The 26,478-nt window shown below is 42.4% G+C and overlaps 1 protein-coding gene across 1 annotated transcript in view; it reads left to right on the top strand.

Annotated features, from left to right (window-relative positions):
- The window catches only part of LOC124619702 (odorant receptor Or1-like), a 175,698-nt gene that overhangs the window by 117,984 nt on the left and 31,236 nt on the right, over positions 1-26,478 (top strand). The window contains exon 5 of the mRNA XM_047146259.1: positions 348-503. Within this exon, the coding sequence (XP_047002215.1) occupies positions 348-503 (156 nt within the window). The remainder of the gene's footprint in view (positions 1-347; positions 504-26,478) is intronic.

Raw genomic sequence — 26,478 nt, forward strand, 5'->3', positions numbered from 1 at the left:
CTATGATGTGAAGTATCTAGCTTGGTGATGCACCCACAAAACTGTGATATCAGCGGATGCTCCTTGTTGAAATTCTGTCTAGCTGTTATGGTTTGACCAGCCTTCATCAGCTTTTTGCACTGCAAGGGAAAGCTTAGGAATTTTACTTGGCTACAGAAAATACATCATTTCGGGGTGCAACAGTATTCTCTGGTGTTTTGGCGACATGTGCATTTAAAAACTTAATGGACAGTGTATTAAGAAGTATTTTTTCAAAAGTGTTACTTTTTAAGCTTATTACTAAATTTTTTACCCTCAGATATACTGCAGTGGCACAGCTACTATGTAAGATAGTGCACATTTTACAGAGTGAGCGTCTGCCAGCAACTGCATTCAGCAGTGGTTGGCTAGAGGGCAACGTCCGCCTGCGGAGAGCACTGCTGCTGCTGATGCGACGTGCAGCCACTCCACTCCGTATCACTGTGGGCAGAATGTACCCACTCTCCAGGCACACCTATCTGCAGGTCAGGCCACTGGCACATTCACAACAGATAAAAAGTGCCCCTCACCCCATATGCACATTGCTGTCTGTCAGTAGACACCGTAATGAAACTTCCTGGCAGATTAAAACTGTGTGCCCGACCGAGACTCGAACTCGGGACCTTTGCCTTTCGCGGGCAAGTGCTCTACCAACTGAGCTACCGAAGCACGACTCACGCCCGGTACTCACAGCTTTACTTCTGCCAGTACCTCGTCTCCTACCTTCCAAACTTTACAGAAGCACTCCTGCGAGGAGAGCTTCTGTAAAGTTTGGAAGGTAGGAGACGAGGTACTGGCAGAAGTAAAGCTGTGAGTACCGGGCGTGAGTCGTGCTTCGGTAGCTCAGTTGGTAGAGCACTTGCCCGCGAAAGGCAAAGGTCCCGAGTTCGAGTCTCGGTCGGGCACACAGTTTTAATCTGCCAGGAAGTTTCATATCAGCGCACACTCCGCTGCAGAGTGAAAATCTCATTCTGGAAACATCCCCCAGGCTGTGGCTAAGCCATGTCTCCGCAATATCCTTTCTTTCAGGAGTGCTAGTTCTGCAAGGTTCGCAGGAGAGCTTCTGTAAAGTTTGGAAGGTAGGAGACGAGGTACTGGCAGAAGTAAAGCTGTGAGTACCGGGCGTGAGTCGTGCTTCGGTAGCTCAGTTGGTAGAGCACTTGCCCGCGAAAGGCAAAGGTCCCGAGTTCGAGTCTCGGTCGGGCACACAGTTTTAATCTGCCAGGAAGTTTCATATCAGCGCACACTCCGCTGCAGAGTGAAAATCTCATTCTGGAGACACCGTAATGCCATAATGTGGTGGATCATGCAACCATATTCATTAGCTTTTAGCCCTCACTGGCCACCCTGATACTTCAATATGAGAGTAAGAAAAGTTTACTTTCACAGTAAATACATGTCACAATGTCCACACGTTTGTAGCTTTGCCCTCTACTTTGTGGTGCTTAACGTTGTTTCATTTAAAGCTGTGTTCAGTTTCTGCAAATGTACCCACATATATATTCCACAAACCAGTGTACAGTGTACTGTAGAGGCTATGTTAAACTGAAAATAGCCAGGCCCTACTGTAGTGGAGAGAAAATGACTAAGTATGTGCCTCCATACATGTCATAACCTCTCTCATCTCTTTCACATAATATGTGTGAAAGATATGTGATAGAAACCGTAATCATTGCACAGTATTTCTCGCTACACTACAAAAATGTCACCTTTTTCCATTAATTCCCATTCAAGTTCCCTAATCATTTCCACTACTAGTTTGTATGAGCTTTACAGACCTATTATGACCTTAGCAATGTCTCTCAGTCCTTTGACTTCATAAGGACCTCAAATATTACATAAGTACTAAAAAGATGGTCACATTAGTTTCACATAACCAATCTCCTTAAGAGGTGCTCTTCATTTTCACAGAACTGATCAAGAAATTTGTTTTTCATGCATCTGTTTTACAACTGATTTTGTATGTTCATACCGTTTCATATTGCCTTTTAATGTTACCCTTATGTATTTGTGTGATGTGGCATGTTCCAGACATTTACCGCTAGCAATTTAATTAGATACTACTAGATTCTTTCTCATACTTGTTAACATTTATCCATTCATTCATCCACCAATCTATCCATCTAGTCAGTGTCTAGTGACTGCCCAAATGGGGGCATGGAGACAGTGAGTTAACCACTACTGTTGACTGGTCCCTATTGTTTTTTTCTGAGACACTTAAACAGTGTCTCTGTATTTCTGCTAATGTTTTTACAATTGTCCTTTGTACTGCATTTTAAAATGGTTCTTCAAATGGGAAATACACATTTCCTGGTGATTCATAAAAATGTCGCAACTGAAATTTGTGAGCAACTATTAAATAACTAACCAATGACATTACTGTGATTGATAAATTACTAAAGAAATTGTGACCGATTACAAATATTCCAGGCACAATTAGCCAGTCTAGAAGTGTCAGTTTGTGTCTAAAATATTAGTAGTGCTCTGCTTGCACATCAATCTTTTCTTAACTTGTCACAAATATGTATCGCACTAAAGAGAAGGTAATATTATCTCTTTGTTTAGTGCTTAATGATTTTCTGACCATAGTACTTTCAGGTCATCTGTCACTATGGCAATGTATACTCACAACAATAGTACAATAGCATGATTAAAGAAATTGCAGAATCGAGTGATATTCAGCATAATGTATTCACACTTTAAGAGTGAACATTTTCTCACACAACAGCTAATCATCCACACAACTGTTTAACACAGATTTTAGATTGTTATCCATATATTAGTACTTAACATAACTATTTCCTTAATCTCTGCTTGTAACTAATATTACAAAGAGCATCTTATCATTAAAATGCTGATCATATTGGCTGAATTAATTACTTATATGTTGCTGTCTGCAGTTTCATAGATACATAAATTTAACATTACTATTGATAATTTTTACTTTTTGCTACATAAATTTAATTTTAGTCTGCTGTCACCTGCATTTCTTCATTCATACATCATGTTCCATAAATCCAATTAACTCACAATTATGATTATGGAAAATACCTCCATGTTACTCTTATGAGGAAAAAAGCTACTAGGAAGGGGAAAGAAACAGAAATCCAGTGCCCTTCCTCCTACAAATCTCAGCTGCTGTTTTTACCTACTACTTCACACTAAGAATTATTTTATATCAACAAAAATAATCAATTTTTGAAGATAAAAGTGATTGTATAGGTAAAAAAATCTACTCTCCAAGTGACAGCAGAACACACATATAAAAGGTATTACAGTTTGCAAGCTTTCAGAGGTAGTGACTCTTCTGGCAGAAGGGTTGAAGGGAAGGAAGATGAGTGAAGGAAAAAAACTCGTGAGGTTTAGGAAAAAGAGGTAGAGTTTTGAAAAGTCACCCAAAATCCAAAGTCAGGGGAGAGTTACCTCATGGATGAGAAGAAAAGACTTTTCTTTTCATCCTGTCTGGCAAATCCCCCCCCCTCCCCCCCGCTTGGTGAGTAGATTTTTTTTATCCATCCACTTACTTGTATAAGAGTTAATGTAGCTTAATTGAGTTTAAAGAAAAATACAGACTTCTTATACAAGGTGTCCCAGAAATGTTGCAACAAACTTCTAGGGGAGGCAGGACACATCATAAGGATTGAGAATTGCACAGGAACCCAGGGGTAAATGGTAGCAGAGTTCGAAGATTGTAATGGAGACAAGAGAGTGATTCGTTTGCAACATTTATTGGACATAATGTGTGCACACAATGTACGACATGAATGCAGATCTAATGTTACAACAGAAACCTGAAGTTTTGCACTACAAGATGCCATGCAAGCTTCACACCAACAGAGTACTGACTGTCGGATGCTCTCAAACACACCAGTAGTTTATTTGATTGTAGCAGCTGTGCAGATGATTCTTGCAATGAGATCCATTCAGACTGCACAGGATCATGGTACATGAGAGATTTCATGGCTCTCCATAGAAAGAAATCAAGGCTTGACAAATCTGTTGAGTGTGGGGCAAGGGAACTGGCCACCATGCACAATCCACTGCTGTGGCAATGACCTGTTCAAATCCCTATGAACAGCTAATCCAAAATCAGCTGGCTCCTCACCATGTTGGAACCACATGCTGTACCTCACATTTGTAGGAACATCTTCAAGCAAGCCAGAAAGAATCTGTTCCAGAAAGGTCTGATAATTTGTAGTGGTAAAGCGAGGTGGTAAAAGGTATGGCGCAACTAAGAAATTGCTGACCAAATCCACCCACACATTAACTTTGAATGGATGTGCTTCATGGTGCCACACACCATGGGAGTTTTCTGTTGCTTATTATAATGATTGAATACATCATCCCTAGTGAATATGCCTTTATCAGTGAACAACACTTTATCTGGGAAATGCGCATATCAACCACTTTGTTGCAGAAATCACTGTGCAAAATGCACATGTAAAGGATGGTCGACAAGGTGCAATAATTACACTCTTTGGAAATGAAAGGAATATGTGAGAACTCAGTGTACAAAACATCCTTGATGCTGCTACAAGACATTCTTACATCTGAGTCAATGACATGTATGCTGGTGCTTGGACTAGCCCCTATGGCATCCAACACACTTTATTCCCTAACGATGGAATACACCAATTGTGGCATCACCCATACCTGCACAAATTTTGATGCAAGTGTGCAAACAAACCGTAGTGTGATTGATGTCTGCCTGGGAAGTGTTCTCAATAAATGCATCTAGCAGCTTGTCCACTGCAGTCAGCTATTCCATAAATTAAGTGCATGTCTGTGAGCTTACCATTCATATACCGTTCCATGCTCGTCACATGCTGGCTAGGGCTCAAATGAGGAAGTCCTCATGTTCTCCTCCAGCACTCCTAGTGGTGCTCCTCTCCAGTAACCTCATGAACAGCACCACCTAGTGGTGTGTGATAACATTTGCAGCCATGGGTTGCTATGCAATTCCCAATCCTTATGATGTGCAACTCCTTCCCTAGATGTTTGTTCAACGTTTCTGGGAAACACTGTGTAATGAAACAGGTAAAACCCTGTATAATATTGACACTAGTGTTGATAGGAATCTAAATCCTGAGCCTGAATATTGTGATAAATTGTAGAAGGAGTTGCTAATAATATACTCTTTTACTTAGTTTCTGAATATCTGGGGATTTCCAATCTCCTTTCTGTAGTCTACTGGTAACCTGTAACTTTTGCCCCAGGATATAAAACCCCATAGTGAACTCTAAACAGGGATGCATAATCTATGTGAAAATTATTTTTATTTCTGGTAGTCAGTTTTAAACTTGATTCTAATTTCACTCTTATTATTGACCACAAATACCATTTGGTAGAAAATTTCAACACTGTAAATGATGGCTAAAAAACTCTTCCAAATTTTATCAGAAATAGATAAGAGTTTGTCCTGGATTTTGGTAGGCAATGTTCTCTTTAAAAATTGGAGAATATCTGCTTCAGGCATTCTTTTTCCCAAAAATTCCCTCTTTTAAATATTTCTCTTAATTGTTCTTGAATGCTGTGAAACCAATAGTTTGCCTTGAAAGTGCCCTCCTTCTTTTTTGTATACTGTGTGCATATTGGTAGCTTCTATTGCCCATGGGCTGCATCCCATTGCATGTATCTACTGAAAAATTTTATCCTCTGGCTTTTTGACCAGCTTTCTGGTATAAACCTAGGGAAACATATATTAATTTGGATAAAAGTACTGAACTGCAGAAGATGAAGATGCTATATTTTAACATGTATAAATAAGCTGAGTGACTTGTTTCTGCCTCCAGGACACCATGTATTCAGCAGATCTGATGTCATTGAAAGTAGGACTATTAACATTTACTTATAAGTGGTTGAGTTTAGTTCTCAAGATTTGCACTGCCATATTGCCTGCAATTGGTACTTTCTTTTCAGCTTTTGTACTCCATTCCTTCCTAACAGGTCACATGTTAAACATGACCTTGTTACATGCTGCTTTCAAACTTTTGTTGGCAGATTATTTAACTGAGTTGACACAAGTCTTCACATCACTCAATTCTCCCATATGTAGTCTACACATGTTGTTGTTGATAGATTCTTGAATTGTATCAATTTAGCTTTGATGTTCTTGACTTGAATGTCCTGCTCTAAATTAAACATCTAAAATCTTTTTGCTATTTGAACAGTGATCCAGTTGCTGTTTGTAATTTATAAATGCTTTCTCAGCCTCAGTTATCATTTATTATCATGACTTTGCCTTCATTTGCAAAATTTATTGTCATGCTTTGTTATGCCATTTTGTGAATTTTGTGTCAAACAGTCCAGTTCAGTCAATTCAATTCAATTCAGTTCAATCTCTTTATTCATCCGTTAACAATATACACTGAATGGATGTAGTCAATTACAATATAGTTTCTTATATTTAATTTGTTTCAAAAACTTGGATAATAAATACAAATATTTTATGTCAGTATATATAAATAGTATTACTTTTACATATTCAGATATTCTTCAATGTTATGAAAACTATGTGTTAGTAAAAATTGTTTAAGATCTACCTTGAATTTCTGAAATTCTTTAATTTTCCTTACTGTAGAAGGCAATGCACTGAAAAGTATTTTGGGCTGGTAGTTTACACTTTTTTGGTACAGCACTCCTTTGTGGGTGTGTCTGTGAAAATTCTCTCTCTTCCTTGTCTCATGGTTATGAACCTGATTATTTAATGCGACAATTCCTTGTGAGTTTTCAGAAATCACACACATTCATAAATGTATAAGATAGGATGACTCACTATTTTAAATTCTTTAAATATTTCCCTGCATGATGCTCTGCAGGGAACCCCTTTCATTAATGTAATAGCCCTTTTTTGAAGTTTGAAAGCTTGTTTTGCCATACCTGTATTTCCCCAGAAGATCACACCATGTCTGAGCAAACTGTTCATATAAATATAATAATCACACAGCAATGATTCTGTGTTGCAACATTCCCGAAGCATTCTTCGCACATAGCAGCATTTACTTAGTTTTTTATTCAAAACTTCTATATGCTTTCCTCATCTCAAGTGCTCATCCACCCATTTACCTAGGAATTTTGTGTATGGAGCGTGTGCAATAACTCAGCTTTTACTCTCAGGGTGTATAAGGGGACAAGGAAAAAAAAAAATTCTCCGATTATTCCCGGATATCCCGTTTAAAAAATATGCTTTTTCCCGGGCGACAATACACTTTTTCTGTGCTAAGTGACAGTGGGTTTTCCGTAGATTTTCCCTCGGAACTGTAAAACATCAATCCTTTGAATGGTTAACGTTTCATACAATCGCATAGAATTTCCCGGAAAAAAAAGAAAAGACGGAACAAAGAAGTTTTGGAGAGACTTTTAATAAAAAAAAATTAAAAAAGAAGTTTTGGAAAGACCTTTGATTTGCAGCAACATATACGTTACATATTTTCGTATTACGAAAGTATAAATTCGAATTGCACCAAACACAGCGCGTTAGTTTTCGGAGCGTTGAAACCGAGGTTGCGATGTCCTTTTGTAACCGAGTCATATCTCAAGCCACGAGATCTCGTCAGCCGATGACAGCAGCTATTCAGAGCATAGGACATGTGTTATAGTCAGCCAATAGCAAGATCACTGGTTACATTGCGCGAACACGCAAGAGGAAAAGTTAACGGTTTACATTAATGTACACAGTACCTTATATCTACAAGAAAAGCTAAGCTTTCACATATAATGTTAGTCTCTAAGATAAACACGCTACAACAAAAGCTAAGCTTTCACATGTAATATTGGTCTTTTTTTGCGTGTGTTATACTTTAAGACACATCACACAAGTGTGCCAGTAAATTTAAAATTATGACATAAATGTCTGGGTTCCAAATTCTTGTAAGTGGCTGGTCCTCAAATTGTTGGCAGTTTCGAACGCTCTGTGATTTAGATATCCATCCCACTTTCTCACACGTAAAATAATTCATATTGCGTAAAAAGAAATTTACTTTGAAATAACGCTTTTCTAACTACCGTTCACAATACTATCCGGAGACTGTTAGAAATAGGTTCGATTTACCAGTTGCCAGAGAGCGCCAGAAAACGCATTATTGTGCGTGTGCAACTGCAGTGGTGTAGGAAGCCCGAAGTTCGTGTGATAAAGCACTGAGCTTACATTACAGATAGACTTGGCCACTGTTTCTATGTTTCGATACAGTGTATCGATACGTGGTACTGTTTCAGTGTTTCGGAACGGCTACGGTTCACTGTTTCGAAACAGTGTTGTTTCATTCCACCCCTGTCTCGGATAACTGGACCAGATTCGGTCTCGAGCCAGACACAGAAACTGTATCATTGTTTCTGAATAAGGCTGTTTCAGTCCACCAGTGCTTGGAACGGATTAATTGTATCGAAACAGTGATGTTTCATTCCCCTCTGTGTCGGACGAGATTCGGGCTCGGCACAGGTACTGAAACACATTTAACATACCACTTCATGAAACACTTTCAAGACTGTCAAAATCTTTTTGACAAGCAATAGCATGAAGCTTAAGATATCCGAAAATAAAGCTTCGTTTCTAGCTGACCGTCATATTCCGAAATGGCGTAACATCTGCTTTATAAACACTAACCAAGCAATAAAACAACGCATACTATTCACATTCAAAATAATAAATATGTGAAAATCATTCAGTTAAATTACACTTTTTGATAACATACGCTTCTCTGTTCATGTACAGCAATCATATTAAGAAACGTAAGTAAGCCTACAACATTTCGAATAAAAAAGGCGTAGAGTGACAGTTATTAGACATACACATAAATTTGATGTAGGTATAATTGCAAGAAATCTGTTTCACATCACTGATGGTGTAATGGTGAACGGGAAGGACTAGGAAGCATGGTGAATTTATAGTAACGGTTCGAAACACCTTGAAAGACAAAATTTTTTCTGTTATATTTTGTTATTTATTCGAATTATTTGTGAGTCTATAGTCACTGTGCCTATTATCCTCAATGATTCCCTTGTGTGCATGGAAATTAGCAGGATGGGTATATTACCCATACTAACGGAATGTGGGAATCCCAGTAGCATATCCGTTGTTTCTGCAGTTTGCTCCCACCTCCAGTTCCGTTCGTGGTGGCTCTTCTGTCTTCAGCTATGGCTGTCCTCAGCCAATTGAAAAATATGAAAGTCACACGACACGAAAGCAGCGCATTTGCTGCAGAAAACGAAACTGCCAAGACGCCTAAGTGATAATTTCATACTTTCTGCGATATGATTAGCGCTCTCGCACCTCATTTGTGTTTATGTGGACATACTTATACAGTAGACAGTCAAGATGATAAAATGTGTAGGTTTATTAGATTACAAAACACAAACTGTTTCACTGTTTCGAAACATTACACTGTACTGTTTCATTTGTTTCGAAACAGTTACATGTTTCAGTTTGCCAATCTCTACATTACACCAGAAAAGAAACAGTGCATCAGAGGATACTCCAAAGAGCATCGGAATTTCGTAAAGCATACTTGAAGTGCAAATTGGCTTTTTCCAGATTCAGAATGAAGTAGGTCCCATCTGATATTAAGCTTTTCAGTGCGGTTTTTGGGATGTAAATTTTCTTGGAGTACCAGTACTCTACGATCTCATTTTTGGTTCTTCATTATGGCATAAGGCAATATATGGCAGAAGATGATAACGTGCACTTGAAATTGCATTTGAAATTCAGCGACCAGTTGGAACTAGCCAATACTGTAGAATGAAACACTTCGTTTCAAATAAAATGATTGCCTCGGCGGAAAATTAATAAAGCCAAATTTCTTTAGAAAACTTGCAAAAATAACTTCACTGTTCTGCAAGGCGATTAATACTTGACTGCTGCTAACTTGGAAATAAAATAAAATCAGAAAACTTAAATTAATAATATATTTTTGCCCTCCGTAATTATGTAAATATATTTTAATTCACTTGATAGCTCCCGGCCACAGAAATCCGTTTTGTTTTCATTTGACGTGGGAGCTGTACACGAAGAGAAGCAGCGAAAACATCGTAAACACGGGTCACGTGGAGGTTAACCCCTCCCCACTACAATTCAGACAACTCTGTGCAAGCGTGAATCTGGCAGCTAGAGCGCGCGAGAAAAATTTTTCTCGTTTGCTGCTTGCTGCTACTACCGATACACCTAACAGCCAAACTTCAAGTAGCGGGAGAAGGTACTGCTTAATACGCGAGTCAAATGCGCATGCGCAACAGACCGCTGGCAATTGGTCAAACGAACCTAATGTGAACAATTGTGACGTCTTGCTGATAGCAAGCAGTTTATTGTTACGAAGAATTACCGTCTGCGCCCTACGGCCTTTGACATATATCTGCTATTTGCAGACGCTTGTGCGTGCACGGTTTTTTGTTGTTGTAAACTGCACATTTCTTTTGCCACTAAAGTTTTATTTTTTTCCCTCTCGTTTATATTTTATTGCTGCAGTATCATTCTCCAGTAGCAGGATACAATAACATTCTTTGCTAGAGAATCAGTTCTGCAGTCAAAATTACAAAAATTTAACTGAAAGCTAAAACAATGAAAAATTCCCAGAATTCCGAAAAATTCCCGGTTTTCTCCCGGATGAAAAAATTCCCGGTTGTCCCGGCTCGTATACACCCTGACTCTTCTTCTAGCTTTACTTTTAATATTACTGAAATTCATCAGTACCATTTTATTCTTATTTGTGATCAAAGCATTATCACTAAACCATTTTCTTGTCTCAATTATTGTCCTAGAGACACTCTACTGTAGATCATCATCAGTGAATCCTTTTATAAAAATGCTAGTTTCATCAGCGAACATCACCGTTTCTGCAACTGTCAGATGGTTGGCAAATCGTTTATGTACACCAAGATGAATAGTGGGCCTAATATGGATCCCTGGGGCATTCCATAGCTAGTTTTTTTGAAATCTGAAAGATATTCTTTGCCTTCATGACATATTTGTACTTTCTATTGTCTATCAGAGAGATAAGACTTGAACCATTTGAAGGCAAGTCCCCGGACCCCATAAAATTCTAGTTTCATAAACAATAAGTCATGGCTGATTAGGTCAAACGCTTTAGATAAATCTAAGAATATCTCGCAACTTAATTTGTTCTTGTCCAAGGCATTTAGGACCATTTTCATGAACTGAAAGACTGCCGTCTCTGTGGATCTGTTCTTTCTAAACCCATTTTGAGCATTAGTCAGTATTTTATTTTTATTCAGGTAGTCGGTTAGCTTTTCATACATTACTCTTTCAATTTCTTTAGAGAAACTTGACAATAATGACACTGGCCTATAATTATTTATGTCAGCTGTACTAGCCTCTTTGTGAAGTGGCTTTATTATGGAGAGTTTTAGTTTTGATGGGAACACCCCTGTCCTGAAAGAAGTATTAATAATGTCAGTTAGGTGAGTATCTATACTGGTAGAACTATGTTTGATTACCTTGTGTGGAATGCCATCAATATCACAAGACATTTTATTTTTTAGTTTATTAATAGCATTTCAAACTTCCCATTCTGTTACTGGGTACAGAAACGTTGTCTTTTCACCAGTTGGTACGTTTGTGTTTTTGTTCTTTGAATTGCACAGACTTTTAATTAAGTTCGGTGCTATGTTCATTGGATATATTGGCTATATGTTGAATGTCTTCCATCACTTTAAGTTTTGAAATCATGGGTTTTGGTTTTACATTTTCTTATGCTATTCTTTATAACCTTCCAAATCGATTTTGGTTTATTGCTTCCCTTGTTACTGTATGAATTACTTAGCCTTTTTGCTGCCTGTAAAACTTTCCTATAGACCCTTCTATATGCCTATAGTACGGTTTTATTGTTGTATTTATTTTAGCATGTTTGATTAGGTTTCTAAGGGTGAGTGCTGATTTTTTAATCTGTTGTGTCACCCATGTGTTTGTCTTCTCACTGACTTTAATTCTTTTTGAGGGGAACACTACATCATAGCAATAGTTATAATCGATGAGAAAACTGTCATACTTTTTGTATACATCATCAGGTTGTTCTATGCCCCAGTGCACCCTTTTTAGCATACTATTAAATACCCTTATGTTGTTTGTATTAGTAAGTCTTTTTTGTACATATTTTTCTGTGACTGTGCATTTCTTATTGTTCTCATTCCTTTTCATCATTTTTAAAGCCATATGGTCAGAAAAGCCTGTATCTGTTACTTCAATATTGTACTCCCAGCTTTGTTTGTTGGTAAATATCTGATCAAGTGTTGTTTCAGACCCATCCCCTTGTCTGATAATTTCCTGCACAGTAGGTTGCATGTTGTATGTGTCAATGAGATTTAATAATTCTAGCTTGTTTTTATAACTTTTGTTAAAATTAATGTTAAAATCACCAAGAACTATTGTGCATTTTGACCTGCCTCTCAATTCATTTAAAAGATCATCTATATGATATAAGAAATGGGTAAGGTCACCTGATGTGGACCTATAGATGCAAGCAGTTATAGTTTGACAGTCTGTAAGTTCACAAATATAACATTCAAAATCTTTTTCTGCACACTTCACCTTGCTAAGTTTTACCTCTTTAGATTTAACATTACTTCTGACATAGTTGCATACACCTCCACATTTATCAGTTTCCCTGCAGAAGCTACTTATTAAGTCAAAGTCTGGTATATTTGCTGCACAAATCTGAGTGTCCCGAAGCCAGTGCTCACTGATACACAGCACAGAAACCTCCTTAAGATTATAGTTTAAAATTACTTCCAGCTCACACATTTTGTCTAGCTGCAGGTCCCTTTTCCCTGTTGTTCAAGTTTTTCATTCAAGATCTTGACCTGCTCCGTGGACATGTTGTTAACTCTTTGTATAACAGTTTTAAGTTGTGTGCTTAAGCATATATTTCATTTATTTTTTTCTGGAACTGAAGTAAATTTTTCTAATCATCATGGCATTATGTTACATTACAATTTCTTAACTTGTTCCAGCATTCCATTATCTCTCTCTGAAATATCTTCCACAATTGGGCCATGATGGTCATTTGCTTGTGTAACTGTATTTAATTTCGCTAACATATTGATAATATAATGGAATCAAACTTAATGGTATGCATGTTCACTGTATCAGATTTGCCAGTGACATTACAATAGAGCAGACTCAGAAAAGGAACTAAATACACACATCAAAAATTTTTTGCATCACCCCGGTTCCCAGAACTCCTGAAGATAGACATTGACTGTCGATATTGTATCACAGACACACTCCCTTTGACTGTTCAGAGATGTCATGAAACCCACCCAAAGATGTAAGCAACCATGCATGACCAGTGCCTATTAGACGGAGGAGGTCTGACAGCTGATCAGTTCCAGTCATTCCACCAGGAAGGAGGTAAACGGCTTGTTGTTTGTAGTTCAACCATGCCTAGACAGTCAATACCATGATTAGATAATGCCTACATTGTTACTTTGTGCCAGGAAGGGCTCTCAACAAGGGAAGTGTCCAGGTGTCTCGGAGCGAACCAAAGCGATGTTGTTCAGACATGGAGGAGATACAGAGAGACAAGAACTGTTGATGACATGCCTCGCTGAGGCTGCCAAGGGCTACTCTGCATTGGATGACCACTACCTATGGATTATGGCTAGGAGGAACCCTGACAGCTATGCCACCATGTTGAATAATGCTTTTTGTGCAGCCGCAGGATGTCATGTTATGACTCAAACTGTGCGCAATAGGCTGCATGATGCACAACTTCACTCTTGACGTCCATGGCGAGGTCCATCTTTGCAACCATGACACCATGCAGTGCGGTACAGATGGGCCCAGCCACATGCCAAATGGACTGCTCAGGGTTGGCATCACGTTCTCTTCATTGATGAGTGTCGCATATGGCTTCAAACAGACAACTGTTGGAGATGTGTTTGGAGGGAACCCAATCAGGCTGAATGACTTAGGCACATTGTCCAGTGAGTGCAGCAGGGTGGAGGTTTCCTGATGTTTTGAGGTGGCATTATGTGGGGCCAACGTATGCCGCTGGTGGTCATGGAAGGCGACAGAACGGCTGTACGATATAAGAATGCCATCCTCCTACCGATAGTGCAACCATATTGGCAGCACATTGGTGAGGCATTTGTCTTCACTGATGTAGTTGACAGATGCTTGAGTACATTACCCATCACATATGATCTCTTTTAAGTTGGCTGAACCACCAATATAGGAGAGTGGGAGTGGATCCATCCACATTTTTCAGTTTCCTCCCTACATTTCTCACCATGTGGTCCAACAGATAGGTAACTTCCTGTCTAGCATTCACACCAAATCATGAAACATTGTTTTGTGTACTAAATATGCTGCTCAATCCTTTCCTCACACCACATGGCACATACTCTCCCTATTTAAATTGCAAAAGCAAGTATACAGGATTTACGTCACACAGGATTAAAAGGTGTTCACGTATGAAACTTTAATAAACAGAGCTAAATGTAATGAAAAAATGAACTAGCAAAGCGATAAAGCACAAATCTATTACAAAACATATAGTTGTATGAACCTCCAAACATAGTGTGTCATAGATTTAAACTCAGTCAATAGATAAGACAGAACTTAAGAAATCACGTCATCTTACATAATACATTCCTGACAATGAAAAATGAAAAATAAACAAAAAAGAAAAAGAAACAAATCTAAATTAGCAAACCTTATTCATGAAACGCTCACAGACACCAAATCAAAAGTAGAGTTTTGGTGTGAAATATCAAAGGCATTCAACATAAAAATAGGTGTAAGGCAAGGTGATGACCTGTTTCCATTCCTCTTTAACTGCATGTTAGAGAAAATGATAAGAGAATGGAAACAAAAACTAAAAGAACAGAAGCTATCACCAGTCAGACTGGGAACCAAAAACAAAGGTACTGAAATTCACTGTTTAGCGTTTGCGGATGATTTTGCCATTCTTTCTGAAAACCTAACAAATTCTGGAATACAAATCAATTTCTTAGAAGAAATAGCCAATAAAGCAGGTTTAAGAATATCTGTAGAAAAAACAAAATTTATGACAAATATAAAAAATGCTCTGGGATCCCTTGCAGCAGATATTGGCCAGATAAAGATAGTAAATAAATTTAAATATTTGGCAGAAATTATCCAAGAAAATGGCTTAGAAAACTTTGCTCTAGAAGAAAGAGTACATAAAATGGAGAGATCTTATGGAATAACTTGGAATTTCTACAACAAAAGGTGTCTGTCTAAAAATTTGAAGGTACAGCACTACAATACAGTAGTAAAACCAAAATGGCTTTATGCAAGTGAATGTTTAGTACTGAACTACAAATTACTCAAACTTGAAGTCCTAGAAAGAAAAATCATTTGAAAAATACTTGGGGCCACCAAAAAATACAGAAGTATGGAAATAAAGAAGCAATGAAGAAGTTCATCGCAACATGGAAAACATAAATGAAACACTACGAAAGAGGCGACTGCTAGTTTTTGGACACTTACACAGAATGGAAAGCAACAGGTTAACCAAACAGATTCTTAAATATCAATGGGACAAGAAAACAACAATAGCCTGGATTCAAGAAGTTAGGAAAGATTTGGAAAGAAACAACATAAGCAAAAAATATGCAACAGCAAGAGAGATTTTCAAGAGAAAAGTGTTAAAAATGGAAGGATTTCAAGGCAGGGGGGAGATGAATACAGGGTTTAAATGGCTCGAGGAGAGAGAAAGGATACATAGTGAAAAGATGAAAAAATACTGGACGAAAAAGAACAAAGAACAAAGAAGGAAGCAGTGAAATGGGTGCGTGGTCCTTAGATGACCCAAACGAAGAAAGAAAGAAGAAGAAATTTAGATACTTATGGATCATGTTTATAAGCTTTCAGTTCAGTGATATTGCATAATCCAAACAACTTCTTAGATTTAGGATACACATGTCTGTATGCATGTGGACTTTCAAGAATTTCGAATGGTCCTATATAAATATCAAAACATTTCTTTATCTCAGATGTCAACATTTTTGATTTCTCTTTGGCTTTCGCCAACACAGACTTAGAAAATCTACCTTTACTATCATGTCTCTTTTTTCTCCTATCCCCCTGCTTTTTCATCATCTCCCTGTCACACTCTTCCCTCTCGTGCAGTGACAGAATTTTACTTGGTGGAAACTCAACATTCTCAGAAATAAAGTTAGCTGGTCAGGGATTAAACATGATTTCAAATGGTGAAAAACCTGTTGAAGAATGTTGTAAGCTGTTCATAATATCCTCAAAATCACTGAAATAATCTATCAAACTGGTACGATTCTTACTACAATATGTGCTAAACAGTCTTACAATTCCTTTCAGATATCTTTCTGCAGGGTTACTCAACAGATGATACACTGAGGTTAGAATATGCCTTATTTTAGTGTGATCAACGAAATCTTTCCAAGCTTGTGATGTAAACTGAGAACCACTGTCACGTAAAATTGTTTTAGGAATACCCACCTTATGAAAATATGTGTTTTCAAACTTAGAGATGATTTCCTTACTGGTAGCTTTCTTAAGAAGAAACAGCTTTATGAACTTCAAAAGTATATAACAAAATCCATTCTTAGACTTAGGCAAAGGTCCATAAACGTCCACAGACATGAGATCTAGGTCACTATTAGGCAATATGTTTTGCATTTGGCCTCTACTTGTTTGGTTACTTACATACCTTCACTCTTAGATATCTGTCACAGCTGGAAATCTTGGACATCTTCTTCTTGACTTTCCTTCCTGTGTTATGAAAACAGATGTTTTCCTGAATCTTTTGTGTGTATTTGGTTGATTCACAATGACCAAAGCCCTCATGTGTATAAGTAATTAAAGTATCAATACACTGTTCTGGCCAAAATAGTTTGCAACCCTCTGAATCAGTATAATGTCTCCTAAATAAAATACCCTTTGTGTACCTTATAATACTGCTCTGTCTTTTCTCCTCCTTTCTTACCCAATATGCTCTTAACCAGTTTCCAATTTTGATCATGATATTGATACCTGTGGACATCTTTGCAAATTTTCAAGACCTCTTTTTCCTCTTTCACACCTCACAAGTACATTATCTTAAACTCTTTCTCTCCTTCTTCAAAGTTGCTAGTTTATTCACTCCCTAAAGATAGCCTAGCCAAAGCATCAGCAACTGCATTGTCTGTGCCCTTAAGGTATCTGATTTCATAATTGAACTGCTATAAAAACAAGGCTCAACAAGTAATTCTGTTATGGTACAGCTAACACACTTGAAGATAACACAATGCTTTGTGATCAGTATAGATGATGACATTGTGACCTTGTAGATAATTTTTAAACTTGTTGAATGAAACGCCAAAAGTTCTTTTTCAGTTACAGTGTATGTTTTTTCATGCTTCTGCAATACTCTACTAGCAAATGCAAGAGATCTATGTTCAATAACACCATCAACTTTAACCTCCTGAAATAAATGAGCACCCAAACCGACATCACTACTATCTGTCATAGCCCAAAAATAAAGAGACAAATCTGGTCTGAAAAATATCTTACATTGACACAACTGTCCTCCAGTCTCATTAAAAGTATCATTACATTCTGGATTCCAATCCCAAATGGTATTCTTCTTCAAAAGTTCACATAGGCATGAAGCATCAAAGCCTGGCTGCCACAAAATTTTCTATAAAATCCAGTTAACCCAAAAAATAATTTAAGCTGTTTTTTGTTGTGAGGAGTAGGAAAATTAGCAATAGCATCAAGTTTCTCTTTATCAGGTGTAATTCCTTTCTCAGATATAACATGTCCTAAAAATTTAACTTCTTCCACACCAAATTTACACTTACCTATTTTCAAAGGCATGCCTCCTGATTCTAATTTTGAAAGCACATCTCTTAAAAGATTCAAAAGTTGTTCCCAAGTCTTTTCAGTGGCCAGAATGTCATCAACATACACAATTAACTTTGAACTCACTTCACTACCCAAGACAGAATCCAGAGCTCATATGAATTCGGCTACAGATACATTTAGCCCAAATGGCACCACACAGTATTGAAAACACCTCCTTACAAAACTGCAGTGTACTTTCTAGAATTAATTTCATGTGGGATCTAGTGAAATCCAGAAGTCAAGTCCAAACTACTCCTGTATTTTACATAATCAAATTTGTGTAACAGCTCTTCCATGTTCTCAGAAAGGTCATTCTCTCTGATAAGAAATTTATTAAGATGTCTAGAATCCAAAACAATTCTCACTCCACCATTTCTCTTCCTTACCACAACTAAAGGATTATTGTGATCACTCCTACTTCTCTCAATTATCCCCCATGTTTCCATTTTCTGAATTTATTTCTCAATGTCCTTCCTTTTTGAAAATGGTGTATTATATGGCTTGAGAAAAAAAGGCTGATGTTCTCTAAAGTAAAGCATGCACTGATAGCCTCTCACTTTCCATGGTCTTTCACTAAACGTGTTTCTAAACTCCAATAACAAATTCGTAATTTGTTCCTTTTGTATGTTATTAAGAGTTGTAGCTTCCTTACTTTAGAATCTACTACACCCCAGTGTTCGTGCGTCCGCCTGCCTCGTAGCGGAGCGCTTTGTGTGGAGAAATACACTCCTGGAAATTGAAATAAGAACACCGTGAATTCATTGTCCCAGGAAGGGGAAACTTTATTGACACATTCCTGGGGCCAGATACATCACATGATCACACTGACAGAACCACAGGCACATAGACACAGGCAACAGAGCATGCACAATGTCGGCACTAGTACAGTGTATATACACCTTTCGCAGCAATGCAGGCTGCTATTCTCCCATGGAGACGATCGTAGAGATGCTGGATGTAGTCCTGTGGAACGGCTTGCCATGCCATTTCCACCTGGCGCCTCAGTTGGACCAGCGTTCGTGCTGGACGTGCAGACCGCGTGAGACGACGCTTCATCCAGTCCCAAACATGCTCAATGGGGGACAGATCCGGAGATCTTGCTGGCCAGGGTAGTTGACTTACACCTTCTAGAGCACGTTGGGTGGCACGGGATACATGCGGACGTGCATTGTCCTGTTGGAACAGTAAGTTGCCTTGCCGGTCTAGGAATGGTAGAACGATGGGTTCGATGATGGTTTGGATGTACCGTGCACTATTCAGTGTCCCCTCGACGATCACCAGTGGTGTATGGCCAGTGTAGGAGATCGCTCCCCACACCATGATGCCGGGTGTTGGCCCTGTGTGCCTCGGTCGTATGCAGTCCTGATTGTGGCGCTCACCTGCACGGCGCCAAACACGCATACGACCATCATTGGCACCAAGGCAGAAGCGACTCTCATCGCTGAAGACGACACGTCTCCATTCGTCCCTCCATTCACGCCTGTCGCGACACCACTTGAGGCGGGCTGCACGATGTTGGGGCGTGAGCGGAAGACAGCCTAACGGTGTGCGGGACCGTAGCCCAGCTTCATGGAGATGGTTGCAAATGGTCCTCGCCGATACCCCAGGAGCAATAGTGTCCCTAATTTGCTGGGAAGTGGCGGTGCGGTCCCCTACGGCACTGCGTAGGATCCTACGGTCTTGGCGTGCATCTGTGCGTCGCTGCGGTCCGGTCCCAGGTCGACGGGCACGTGCACCTTCCGCTGACCACTGGCGACAACATTGATGTACTGTGGAGACCTCACGCCCCACGTGTTGAGCAATTCGGCGGTACGTCCACCCGGCCTCCCGCATGCCCACTATACGCCCTCGCTCAAAGTCCGTCAACTGCACATACGGTTCACGTCCACGCTGTCGCGGCATGCTACCAGTGTTAAAGACTGCGATGGAGCTCCGTATGCCATGGCAAACTGGCTGACACTGACGGCGGTGGTGCACAAATGCTGCGCAGCTAGCGCCATTCGACGTCCAACACCGCGGTTCCTGGTGTGTCCGCTGTGTCGTGCGTGTGATCATTGCTTGTACAGCCCTCTCGCAGTGTCCGGAGCAAGTATGGTGGGTCTGACACTCCGGTGTCAGTGTGTTCTTTTTTCCATTTCCAGGAGTGTATCAACAAGGACTGCCAGCAATGGGCACACTCCTGCGTCGCGTGCCAATGCTGCAAAGTACACAATCACACTTCACCCCCCCCCCCCCCCCCTCAGCACCTTTTCGATCCCTCCTGGGAGTTTGCAGCATATTCACATTGACATTGTCTGCCCTCCCCCCCCCCCCCTCTCTAACGGCTTTCATTTTGTTCTCTCGTCTATCGATTGAACAACTCGCTGGGTCGAGGCTGTCCCCTCCCCAATATCACGGCAGAAACTGTTGCTCAAGCTTTCGTCGAGTCATGGGTACCGCATTTCAGATGTCCAGCTATCATCACAACTGATCAGGGCAGACAATTTGAGTCGACCCTGTTCAACGATATTTGTAACATTTGCGGCATCCGGCGCATCCATACCACGGCATATCACCCACAAAGTAATGGGCTAGTTGAGCGCTGGCACTGCACTTTCAAGGCGGCTCTTCGATGCCACGACTCTCTTTGGATGGAGGCCCTTCCCCTTGTGCTACTCGGCATTCGTGCGATCTATAAGCAAGAACTCAAAGGCACAATAGCCGAGTTCGTATACGGCCAGAACATTGTTCTCCCTGGCAAACTTGTCAGCCCTTCTGCTTCTCTCCCTCAGTCTGACTTACCTTCCTTCGTGGACCACGTCAGACGCCACTTCATCAGCCTCCACATCCCTCCGCCCGCCAGCCATTCCCGCCCTAAGGTTCACGTCCCGAAATCTCTGAACAATTGCGAGTACATCATGCTCCGAGATGACACTGTCTGTGCTCCCCTCTAACCCCCATATACCAGCCCGTACCGAGTCCTCTGGTGCTCAGCCAACACCTATGACATCTAGATAAAAGATTCAGCTGTAACAGTCTCTCTCAACAGACTTAAGCCTGTTCATGTCGAGCCTGCTTCTACCCCCCTTCAGGCCACGACCACACTGCTCACTGTCGTGGCTCATGACGCTCTGACCACTCCTTCCACGTCGGACTTACTCACTCAGTCGAGTGGCTTCCAGCTCCAATCATCGAGCTCTTCTCTGACCTCGCCCTGTACTCTGGTCTCACGCACTCCGTCGAGTGATCACATGCTCCCCATGTCTAGCTTACCTACAATCACGCCCTTGCCGCCGGGCCCTTCTCCGGTCCCTTCGACCTCTCCCCCATCTCCTGCCTCGCCCTGTAGAGGTTTCTCACGCCCCCCCCCCCCCCCATCTTGAATGTGCCCTCGCTCGAGGTGTTTGTGGCTGTCCCCCCGGACATAATCCACGACATCTCTATAACACTACGCGATGACACACTGTTCGTCGTGTGTTTCCCATCATCCGGTTCTCATGACACAACCTCCGCCATTCCCTGCCACCTGGTGAAATGTATTTCCCTCTCACCCAATGTCGATCTGGACGTGCTTCGTGTGTTCGCCACGCCCACCGGAGACATCATCGTCGTCGCTCCATTCCTCCCGCAAACCGCCGGCCTACCTGTCGTCACACGACCAGCACGCGCAGTACGACGCCCAGCGCACTTCAACGACTTCCAGGTTCAGTGGCCGGACCTTCCTTCATGACATCTACCCACACAGCTCTCCGACGACACTGTCGGCTGTCGACCTGTCCGTGGTACGGTTCCCGCGGACCACCCCTGCCAACGCCATAGTCACCCCCCCTCCCACCCTCCTGGCCTCTCAGGAGTACTCTGTACTGCGAAGCGAGGGGGGGGGCTATGTGGCGCCAATGAGATCAACACCAGTATTGATTTGAGCATCATCTTTCAACTGAGCAAAACATTGTCTTTGTGTAGTTCCGCCATGCAGTTCTGTGTAAGCCTTTCTTGTGTGAAGATGTGAATAAATGAACTCCTGATTATAAGGTGTTGTTTGGTGTATCTCACCCGAGCATCCATCTCAACTTTTAACATTTAGTGTAGAAGACAAAACCTTTGAACTTGAATGGCTTAGTGATCCCTAGTCTGGAAGAACACTGGGGTGGGCTAAATTATGCAGTGCGTTGAAGACAGCTCGATGGAGCGTTGTGGGGATGAGGGGGCGTAACGTGCCCGTACTGTCGTCGCACCAGATGTCACCAGAAATGCCAGGGAAGGTGGTGCAGACGAAGTGTAGTGAAGAGTTAGAGTCTGAAATCAGATCTAGTGTGTCCTCATCAGCGGGTTGGAGGTTAGGCAGTTCAGAGAGGTCTAACAGCGAATGAACAGCGTCGACTCGTGAAAGGAAATCACCTACTATATTGTCAGCATCCTTTATGTGTCTGACATCGGTGGTGAACTGAGATATGAAGTCCATGTATCAAACGGTGAGGAGGCGGGTCAGCTGGCAGGTTTGAAATGGCCGCAGCCACAGGCCTGCGGTCTGTTAAAACATAGAAAGGGCGTCCCTCAGTCTTAAAATGCTGATTGCTTCATAGACCGCAAGCAACTCCCTGTCAAAGACAGAATATTTCCGTTGTACATTGGTGAGCTTGCGCGAGAAGAACTGCAGAGGCGAAGTTTGGCCGTCGACTGTCTGGCTAAGGACAGTGCCGATGGCAGTATCGCTCGCGTCTGTGGTGATGAAAAGCTGCACATTGGGATGAGGATGCATGATGGTGCAGGCCCCGGCAAGAAGATTTTTGAGGGCAGTGAAACAGTCAGTCATGGGAGGGGTCCATGGAACGGGCCGAGATCCAGAAGTCTTGGTGCCTGCCAAGGCATCCGTCAGTGGAGCCTGAATCTCCGCAGCCTGAGGTAGATGACGGCGATAATAATTAACCGTCCCCAGAAACTGCTGGAGCTCTTCGAATGACGAAGGCCTGAGTAGGTTTAGTATTGTTTGTACTTTGTCAGGGGATGGTGAAATGCCGCCTGCAGAGACCCGAAAACCAAGAAAAGTGACAGCAGGTTGATGTACCTGCAATTTGTCTTGGTTGGTCTCAATGCCTGCTGCCGCAAGAGTGTTCATAACATTTTGCACATGTCGAATGTTGTCCTCGACGGAGGAGTTGAACAAAAGAATGTCATCAAGATATGCAAAGCAGAATTTTAGACCGAATAGCACTTCGTTGATGAAGCGTTGCCAGGTCTGGGTTGCGTTTTTCAGATTGAAGGGCATGAATCGAAACTGAAATAACCCAATTGAGGAGGTGATTGCTGTCTTCTCGATGTCTTCAGGAGCCATGGGGATCTGGTGGTAGGGCCGTTTGCAATCAAGGACAGAGAACATGGTCGCACCTGCGAGGGAACTGGTAAAGTCGGCAATGTTGGGTATTGGGTACGTGTCCATAATTGTTCGTGCATTTAGTTGACGGTAGTCTCTGCTCATGCGCCAGGACCCATCTTTCTTAGGTGTCATATGAATGGGCGTAGACCAGCTACTGGCACAGGGTTCAATGACGCTGGAGCTTAGAAGTTCAGAAATCTGCTTTTTAAGGTCAGAGAGGCGTTCGGGACAAAGTCGACGTAGTTTACTGGAGATTGGGTGGCCTGGTGTGAGGCAAAGCTTTTGAACCGTGCCATTGGTGATGACGGAAATGTTGCCGGCGGCATGAGCGGCGGTTTGTTTACAATGTGAGGCGGGTGGGGCAGGCGAGGCGAGGTCGTGGTGTTCGGAGCCACTCGGCAGATCCGACGGGAGCCGAGGTGGCGAAGTGTCCCAGGAATCAATGTGACAAGATGGCCGCTGGCCCGAAGCAGTGGCACCGTGGTCGGGTGAGCTTGGTAGAGCTCGTGAAGCGTTAGTGAGTCCATTGTCCGAGGGCTCGGCCTGTGGCAGCATGGTCGCGGGCTAAGCACTAGGCGTGAGTGCACTGTTTGTGTTGACAGTGGCTGTCGCACGGTGGTGCACAGGAGCCGAATTTGCATATTTTTAGGTGCTGTCCGCGAGGGGAGGAGTAGGAGTTGTCAGTACAGGAACACATGACGCTCGTCCCACATCCGCACTCGTGTCTGGCCGAGTGTCAAATGCTGCCATGTTATGGGGATGAGGTCCCGTGGAACTGTCAGTACACATTATGGTAGACTTGATAGCACAGTTGCGAGGGGTAGTGGGAGGTAAGCACATGGAGGCTCGATTGCTGGGACTACATGCAGATTCGGCACACTTAATGACCTTGCTCTGTCCTTGATGCAGTGTCTGTAATTCCTTTGCTGCGTCGGATAGCTGGAGCTGAGTTTCGTGGAGCCGGAGGGAGAGCTCGAAGTTTTCCTTGTGTAGGTGAGCGACGTTTTCAAGCTGGACAAGGCACTTGTGCGTTGTTTCTTGTAACGTCATCAACAGAGCCGAGCATATACGGATGAGATGAGCCCAGACCAATGTGTCACGGGGGGGTTTGCTCGACGGAGCACAGGGGAAGTGAGTTTTGGACGGGTGATGAAACATGATGTTTCGCACTAGGTCCAGTGAAAGTTTGTGGTGTCGCAAGAAGTCAATGTTTAGTATAGGTTCCTCAATATTGCACACTAAAAAAGGCCACTCAAGTTTGCAGTTGGCAGAGAGTGAGATGATGTGGGAGGTTGAACTGAGCATTGTAGTTTAGTAGAATTCACAGCTTGCAGTGAAGTATGATGAGGGCGGATGTTCGACGACACTAAGAACGTAGGCAGCAGCGAAACATCGGCGCCTGTGTCCACTAGGAAAAAGTATCCCGACGAGATGTCTTTAATATAAAGTCGTCCGTAATTATCTGATTGTTCCCGAACAGAATGGATGACTGGGAGGTGCCTGTCATGTTGTGCGCAGGAGGCGGCACCCGGAACTACCTGCGATTTGTGTTTAGGAGGCAGCATGGTGGTCTGCAGTTCCGTGCCGCCTCACCAAACCGTGTGTGGAAGTAACAGTATGGGTAGTGCGGCTGCATTTCCTGCGGAAAGTTCGTTGCCAGAGGTGGTGGCTGAGGTTCGGTGGCCACAGCCAGTTCAGTTGCAGGAGGGGGCGTGACCGAGGGCAGAACCAGTGACATCCCAGCTGTTGGTATACTGCGTCCTGGAGCGAGCGGAACAGTCGATACAGTGCTGCCCTGGCCGCGGGATGAGGAGCCTGAACCTGAGACTTGCCAGGTAGGCAGTGGCTGGTGAAATATAGCAGTGATGCATCATGTAGTTCGTCAGCAATTGTCATTCATTGCTCGACAGGTTCTGGAGACCTCTGAGCCAGAGCAAAGCGGATGTGGGGAGGTAGTTTATCTGTCCAGATGGTGAGGAGAGCTGTGTCGGAGAGTAGATCCTCGCTGACCAGGGCCCATAGCTGTCTCCAAAGTTGTGAAGGTTTGTCATTGCCTAGTTGCTCGACATGGAGCACTTGCCATATTGCTGTCTCAGTTGAGCTAGCAAGCCGACGTAGAACTGTCTTTTTGGCTAGAGTGTACCGGGTAGCTGAGTCCAGGGCATCGACCAGGTCAGCAATCAAGTCCTCCTGGTCGTGCAGGTGGGTGATAAGGCGCAGAAATCTGGTTGATTCGTCGAGTTTGAAATGGTGGAACACTTCATCCACAATTTTAACCAGGTTGTTGCCCTGTCGGGATTGAACGGCGGCAGTGTCAGTAAGCATTGTAGAACGTTCGGAAGAACAGGGTGAGTTGAATTCGTCAGGGCACTGCCTGAAACGAGCTGTTGTTACTGCAGTATTCTAGGAGAGTGTGTCTCCAGGGTATGTGGCGACGACGATTGGCAGCGTGAAGGTGACGCGTTGTGGTTGAGTGTGATCCGTCGCGATGCGGAAGGCCGACGTGGGTGAGACACTGTAATGTGTCAATTGCGGTTGCGGAAGTTCAACACATTGCAGGTGTGTTCGGATTGACGTGTCGCGGGAGACCGACGTGGATGAGGCACTGAAATGTGCTGAGAACAGGAGCGGAAGCTCGACTGGAACCGGCGCGGGGGTGACAGGTAAGAAAAAGTCCAAAGTTTGAAAACGCATGCCAGTCCGCGGAAAACTTGATGTGAGATCAGAGTCGGAGCCACCTGTGTTACAGGGAGGCTGCGGAGGTGGGGGCTGTCCAGAAGCACAGTGAGGAAAATGATGTCGAACGTTGGGTGAAATGTGTGAATGTTCACTGTTCATAGACACTTCACTCAAAATGGTGTGCGGATAAGGTGAATGTCGTGGCACAGCACACTGAGGCATAGCAGTAGGACGGAGATGGAGGTCAGGCACAGATAACAAGCCGTTGTTCCTGTTGCAGGCTGAGGTATTGAAGCAGGAAGGCATGTGCTGATGCTGAACTGAAGCAGGCCCAGGCGTGGTCGGATGCTGAGGAGGTTGACCTGTGAACAAAGCAGTTCCGGCCATGTGGCAGGAATTCGCGTGGTACTGCACGGATTGCAGGCACGGAAACGTCCAGCGAAATCAGTGTAATCGACGAGTGAGTGGCATCGTGTTGCAGTCCTGGTGGGTGTACATCGCCCACAACACGATGCATGTCGATCACAAAATCTGGCATTAGGCGTCGGGCCGAAGCCATTGTTCGAATGTTGTGTTGATGTAATACACGCGA

Source organism: Schistocerca americana, chromosome 6 (genome assembly GCF_021461395.2).
Source record: "Schistocerca americana isolate TAMUIC-IGC-003095 chromosome 6, iqSchAmer2.1, whole genome shotgun sequence".
In the NCBI taxonomy this organism is placed as follows: Eukaryota; Metazoa; Arthropoda; class Insecta; order Orthoptera; family Acrididae; genus Schistocerca; species Schistocerca americana.